Here is a 7,474-nt window from a genome sequence, read left to right on the forward strand (position 1 = left end):
TATATATTATAAATAGTAATTTATAAACTATTTTTACTATTTTATAAAAGATTTATAAAAGCTTCATTTAGTAGAGCTTTTTTTTTAGATTTTGTTAACAATTTTAAACAAAATTTATCTAATATTCTTTGTTTGGCTTAATAACATTTTCTACTCAAATAAAAAATTATCAATTTTGTACTTTTGATAGTAAAGCCAAAACAAAAGGTGAAATTATACAATTATGTAAATGTGTGAAATTTTGAATTAAAAAAATTTTCTTTAAGTGTTATTTACATTGTTTATTGCTTAAAGATTATTTTTTCTCTTCTTTTTTTTTTTTAGGTGCTCGCAGAAGTCCTTACGGTCTTATCTCGGAGCACCGCGGGAGATAAGTGCGTAATGCATGCCTCCGCGCATGCCTCCTTCCTTATCAATGTCGCTTATTGGGCTAGAGCCGGCGTCGAACCTGGGACCTCTGGGTTCTGAGCCAGACCTCTAACCACTGCGCGACGGCTGCTCACTTAATGCAGCATTTAGGCTATACAGAGAAGCTTTACATTTTTTTAAACTATTTTTGCCTATGTTCTTTATTCAATATGATTTTTTGCAAACGTAAAAAATCCAAAAATCTTTAAATAAAAAATTTGAAGTTTTACAAATAATTTTTTAAATATTGTGGGTATACTGGCAAAAGACTAAAACATTATCTGTTCTCTGATTTTAAAAATACATTTAACGTTAAGTCGTAAAACGGGTATTTTATTCAGGCTAAAAAAACTTGAATGATTGATTTCTCTAAACAGAGATTTTTGAGTTAACTTTTTTTGCCAGTATACCCCCCAGCGTGCACAGACGTCAAAGAGACGTCCTATGGACGTCTTAATTAGGTCGCGACGTCTCCGACCAAATTATGACGTCTCAATGACGTCCTCACAGGACGTCTTTGTTAAGACGTCCTAGTTACGTCTTTGAGACGTCTTTAAAAATGTGTAAATTTATACGTAACGTTACGTATAAATTTACACATTTTTTACACTTACGTATAAATTTACTATTTTTTACTTAAATTTACACATACTTTACTCATTTTTACTCACATTTATTTCTCAGTTAATTAAAAATGTCCGCTCGAGCTGGTCGTTATATAATTTTCGTTTTTTTGGGGGTTATTTATCGTTTTAAGTCATTTTCTAATTTTTTACATTTTTCGGAGTATTTTAAAACTTGATTAACCTAGTTATTATTATTTAACTTAATTCAGTTAAATAAGTCTTATATAAGTTTAATGTTTATTTTAATAATGATCTATTTAGATAATAAAAATTTATATCTGAAATGTCTAACGCAAACTATTTAAGACTCTGGCGAAGAAACTATGAAACGCAGTTGGAAGTTCTTAATTATTGTCATGACTCTTGTGAAGAGACCATTTTATTGGATTCACCATCCGATAAAGAAGAAGTTGAAATAGTTGAAGAAGAAGTTGAAATAGTTAAAGGAAGACTGGATTTAAATGGCGAGGTTTCACCCTCATCTTCCATTTTTAGCGATGTAAATAGCATTTATATTTCAGAAAACGATGATGTTGACAATAAAAATAACTTGGTCTCTGAACTTTCATCTTGGGCATGTGAACATCACCTTACAATGGCAGCAACAAATCATATCTTGCTAATATTAAGAAATCATGGTCACAAAGAATTGCCTAAAGATTCAAGAACCTTATTAAGCGCACCAAGAAAAGTTCCTCTAAAACAAAAATGTGGTGGTGAATATTTTTACATAGGTTTGAAAAGTTCAATAAAAAGTAAGTTAGAAGAGTTTTCATCTTATGATATTAATTCTTTGAAGACAATTAATCTATTGATTAACGTAGATGGTATACCATTGTTCAAATCATCAAACACTCAACTTTGGCCTATTCTTGTATCTTTTCAACTTGCCAGTCCATTTGTTGTAGCTCTTTACTGTGGTAGTTCCAAACCTGACAGTTGTGAGGAATTTTTATAAGATTTTTTAGACGAGTATCGTAATTTGGAGGTTTTTGGTTTACACTATAATGGCAAAAAATTTAATGTAAATATTAAAGGATTTATTTGTGATGCTCCAGCATGTCAGTTTTTAAAGGAAATTAAGGGTCATACTGGTTATGATGCATGTGAAAGATGTAAAGTTCATGGAGTAAATATAGAAAATCGAATAGTTTTTCATGATCTTGATTGCGAACCAAGGATAGACCAGGATTTTAAACAGATAGCTTATACAGAACATCAGATACTTGTTAGTCCTTTAATCCACTCTAGTGTTCAATGCATCAAAGATTTTTTTTTGGACTATATGCATTTAGTTTGCTTAGGAGTTGTTAAAAGATTGCTTCTATACTTAAAAGAAGGCCCTCATTGTTGTCGCATATCATCTAATCAGTTAAATGTAGTCTCTGACACTATTTTATTGCATTATGGAAAAATGCCTTCAGAATTTGCACGCCAGCCACGTGGGCTAAGCGATCTACAAAGATGGAAGGCAACTGAGTTCAGACAGTTCTTGACATATACTGGAATAATAGCCCTTAAAGGAACTGTTAGTTTTTAGTTACCAATTTATATTAATTTTTTATCTTTATCTGTTGCAATAAGAATTATGCTTGAGGAAAATCAAGATTACAGAAATGACCATTTGGAATATGCTTATAAATTACTGGTCTATTTTGTTGCAAGTAGTAGGGAGTTGTATAGCGATTCTTTTTGTTCATATAATGTACACTGTCTTATTCACTTGCATAACGATGTTTCAAACTTTGGATGTAATTTAGATCAAATTTCTTGTTTTCCTTTTGAAAATTATTTAAATTCGTTAAAAAGGTTTATTCGTCAAGCAAATAATCCTATATCTCAAGTTGTGAAACGTATTCATGAGTTTGAAACAAATAATTCAATAAACTTTTTAAAGGATATCAAGACCAAAATTTCTACAAATGAAAAAGACAATTGTTTTCTTCTCCATTCCAGAAAAATTGTTTTTATTACAAGTATTTTAGATATGACTACTTTTGTTTGTAAAATGTTCCACAATAGTCTGTTAAGAAATTAATTTCCTGATCCATTTGATTCAAAGATGTTTGGAATTTATTTTTTATGTAAGTCTAACATTGGCAAAAGAAAAACTGTAAATAAGGCAGATATTAAAAGAAAGGTTGCATGTCTACCAGTCAATGATGGGGTTGTTCTATGTACTTTACTTAATGATGTGATGTGGTAAGCCAACTATGTATATGATTTTAAAGAATCTTTCTCAAAAAGTTAACTTTACTTTCTTGTATAAAATAAAAAATGTGCACATTTATTAAATAAACTATTGCGTTAAAAATTAGTTATTTTTATGATAAATATATATTTTTTTAATTTTTATTATTTTTATTATCATTATGTTTTATTATAACTTTTATAATAGTTATATATAATATTTCTATAATTTTTAACAACATAGTTTAAAAAATAATTTCATTGCAATTTATTTTTTTTTGTTATATAATATTATGTTGTATAAATAAATAATAGTTGATAGTAAGTGCAAGATGATTTTCAAATTACTTTAATGCTGTTTTTATGAAAATATGTTAATTGCTAATTTTTTTAAATTCATTTTTTTTTTAGAATCTTAAATTTTTTTAATGATTAATTATGAGCTTTTAATGAATAATGGAGAGCTTTTCAATAAATACTAATTTGTTTAATTTAACTTTTAATTAAGTCTTCAAGCATCATTTTCTGTATAAATTTTATATAATTTTTCTTTTAAGTATAACAATCATTTCCTGTTATATCTAACATCTATTTTTTAATTACAATAATAAAGTAATTGACAAATAGTTAAAATTTATCTGTCGAACTTTTTACTGGTATAAAAATGCATTTTTAAATAATCTTTTCACTTAGTTTTGAAGATATTTGTTCTTTTAGGAAAAGTAAGCTTCATTTTAATTTATTAATAAATTCAAAAAGTCATTTATCTTTTCATTTTAATCAATTGTAATTCTTAATTTTATATAAATAAATTATTGCTTTTTGAGTTATCTTATTTTTATTTAATAATTTATCATATTGAAATATGATTGTCTTTAGATTTTAGATTTCTAATCAAAATGTCTTATTCTTTGGTTTCTCTTGTGGAGAAAAACAAAAAAGTGGTAGATGCTGTTGTACCTAGTCATTGGATAAAAGATGACAGAGTATTTTGACCTGAAGGTGCGTACGTAGAACGAAGTGCTAAGAACTTGGATGAGTTAGATGAAACCTGGCCTTCATATAAGTTAGTCAAAGTTAAATTCACTGCAGGTAGGATAGTTTACTAGTAAATAAGACTTCCAAACTATTTTGAATAATTAAAGCCATTGCTTTGTAGATATTTCACAGTTTAACATAAATGTAGCTAATTTCAAAAATAGTAAATCAATTGTAATTTTATCATTATCATTACATGACTATGAATGGTGCAAAGATGAAGAAATGTCTACTACTGAACACGACAGTGATGCTGAGCCTGTAATAAGTCAAGCAACAGGTAACATAAAGCTTAAAACAGTTTAAAGCTTATGTCACAGTTTTCATTTAACAGCAAAACTATTTTTATATATTTATTATTGAAATAAAAGATATATATTCTTTATCCTATTTTTCACTGATTTTGTTTTATTTTATCTAGCAGACAAGATAAAACAAAAAATTGACCTACCTAGACCTTTTACAAAGTCAATGGAAAACAAAACAGAGTCAAAAACTAAAAGAAGCAAATCTGGTGAGAATTATTCATTTGAGATTTATTAAAGTACATTAGGATTCATGAAAATATTCTTGCACTCAAGTGCAAGAATATTTTCATGACACTTTAATTAAAGTGCAACAATATATATATATATATATATATATATATATATATATATATATATATATATATATATATATATATATATATACATATATATGTGTATGTATGTATGTGTGTATATACGTATATATACATACATATTTATGTATATATATACATACACACACACATTTTTTTTTAGTAGTAAAAAGATAAAAATTCATATATAGGGGAAAGGCGCCTATGATGGCATACCGGTCATATTTCCATTAAAATTGGTTTTGGTAAAAAAATGATTAGACCTACATGACTATACTGACTTTACATTAGTTTTAGTGAAAAAACGTCCCTTGTGCACAAATATTGTTTTTATAATCAACAAAAATCGATTTTGGGATGTGCTGTTGTAGTTTTATTTCCTTCATATATTTAAGATTGTGATTTTACTATTAACTGTGCAGAAATAAAATTTTCATGCATTTTATATTCAAGTTTTGTGCATTTAGTGGAATAGTTACTTTAATTTTAACTTTTGAACAAAGCAGACACGGCTTGTTTTAATGAAAATGATGACTTTTACCCATGATGGCATACTGACGAGTTGAGGGTGTTGAAATATTGACGAGTTGGGAAAACCTTTTTTTTTTATAAGAAAAACTTATTTTTAAGTAAAGTTAAAAGAAAGCGATGCTCCAACATTTTTTTTTGGTCCAAAAAATACGTAAAACGCAATATATCCTATGCGCATGCGCAAAATTTTACAATGCTGGTGTGTAGCATGAAATGGTAAATTAGGATGGTTTCGAGTAATTTCTGGCTTTTCTGAGGGAAGACTCTAAGGTTAAATGAAATCATTAAGTTACCTCGATCCTAACTAGCCCCATCCTCCCCTATGCCATCATAGGAACAGTGGTTGCCTATGATGGCATACTTGTGCTTTTTTTTACCATAAGAATTACTTATAAAAAAAATAAAACTGATGAAAACTCCCAGGGTAATTATTGTTCTAGATGTAACAAGGAATGTATCCATATCAAAACTTTTATTATTGGTCTTCAGGATACTGAATTATGAAGCTTCAAAGTTAAGTATACCATCATAGGCGCCTTTCCCCTATATATATTTAGTGCATGAAATAGTCGATCTACCAATTCCTTCGATAAACTCATTAAAAAGAAAACTAAGTCATACTGCTGGTTAGTACTAAATGCTTTTTTGTACTATCAAGGAAAGTGTAGCTTTTGGGGACCTGATGTCCCTAGTTTTTTTTTAAGTTTACTTTTTATATTGTTTTTTTAAAGAATTAAATATCATACCGAATGTTATGGGTTCCTCTTCTTCAAGCAGACCATTGTAGCCCGAAACTGCAAAAGATTTAGCAGGTAGTTGCAAAAGGATGTATCCTTTACCAGATGCAGGTAAAGTTGCTTGTTTCCATTTCATGTTTTCTTTTGTTGGTTTGTAATATCAGTAAAACTTTATTTAAATTATTGTTTTTTTACTTTTTAGAGTTTCAGAGAAAAGTTATGTTTCAACTTGCTGAAATAAAGAACTTGTTGATAGATAGAACTGCACATTTCTCTAATGATGCAGAAGAAATTTTTAAACAGTGTAAAAGTTCAGACGAACTTTTTATTTTAGAAAAAACAATTGCTGACGGGGATATTCAATACAGTACTTTTGTATGCTTGAATATAATCATTTACTCGTTTATATTATTGTCTTAGTTTTTTTTTTAATTGTCATAAATTGTTTATCATATTATCTATTTGTTTTAGGTAAAACATTTATCATCAGTTGTCGGTAAAAATCCAGCTAATGCAATAAAAAATATTCTACTCACGTAAGTTACCAGCATAAGTTTTTTTTGACGCTAATTCTAATCCATATTTTTCAGAAGAAAGATCTTCGTTTTCTTTTGTTTTTATATAAAAAAAATTTTATATAAGAAAAGTTCAAAATAGGATAAATATTTTGAATTTTTCTATTTTGAATTTTTCTAATAAATATCTAAGATATAAAATTTCTAAGCACTGCTAGTGAAATATATTTTTGCATATTTAGACTAACAACAGACAATGTTTTGTCAGAATACAGCATGAATGGTTTAAAGAAAAAGAAAATATTTAAAGAGCTTGTAAATCTATGTAATGCAATCACCGGTATCGATCTTAGCTTTTCATTGTATTCAATTAACTTGTTTAAAAATATATATATTTTTTTCTGATGCACTGATTTTGTTGATGAATTTTTTTTTATTCTATTTAATAGATGCTGTTTTAAAGTCTTATAAAAACGTGACAAAAGCAGAAGCAATGCAACTTATTGGGACAGTAATAAAACATTCTTCCGAACGATTGAAGAGAAAATCCTCCAATATTAATTGACAATGATTATATTCTAATATAATTAAATGTTGTATTTTTTAAATTTATAATCCTTTATAAATTTGTAATTCTTTATGTCTCTCTATGACTAGATAGAATCATATCAAATTCGATTGCTATATGCAATTTGTTAAGTAAAGGGCTTGGAAAAATATCAAAGACTTTCTAAAGACTTTTTCTTGAGAAAGTCTTTACGTCTGTACATCTTTACATAGATTCTTAGAATCTATGTAAAGGTGATA

The 7,474-nt window shown here is 27.6% G+C and overlaps 1 protein-coding gene across 2 annotated transcripts; it reads left to right on the top strand.

Annotated features, from left to right (window-relative positions):
- The first annotated feature begins 1,293 nt into the window (after window positions 1-1,293).
- On the top strand, window positions 1,294-7,259 carry LOC136081870 (uncharacterized). 2 transcript variants are annotated; one of them, XM_065800179.1, is made up of 8 exons: window positions 1,294-3,236; window positions 4,104-4,542; window positions 4,684-4,776; window positions 6,147-6,263; window positions 6,355-6,527; window positions 6,624-6,688; window positions 6,910-7,007; window positions 7,117-7,259. In XM_065800179.1, exons 4-8 carry the CDS (start codon window positions 6,242-6,244, stop codon window positions 7,230-7,232), a joined length of 474 nt encoding a protein of 157 aa, XP_065656251.1. In that variant the 5' UTR covers window positions 1,294-3,236; window positions 4,104-4,542; window positions 4,684-4,776; window positions 6,147-6,241; the 3' UTR covers window positions 7,233-7,259. The 2 variants fall into 2 exon arrangements, with proteins under 2 accessions (XP_065656251.1, XP_065656252.1); XM_065800180.1 differs by lacking the exon at window positions 1,294-3,236 and having other exon boundaries at window positions 4,462-4,542; window positions 4,687-4,776.
- Window positions 7,260-7,474: the final 215 nt, after the last annotated feature.

The sequence above is a fragment of the Hydra vulgaris genome, chromosome 06 (genome assembly GCF_038396675.1).
Source record: "Hydra vulgaris chromosome 06, alternate assembly HydraT2T_AEP".
Lineage (NCBI taxonomy): Eukaryota > Metazoa > Cnidaria > Hydrozoa > Anthoathecata > Hydridae > Hydra > Hydra vulgaris.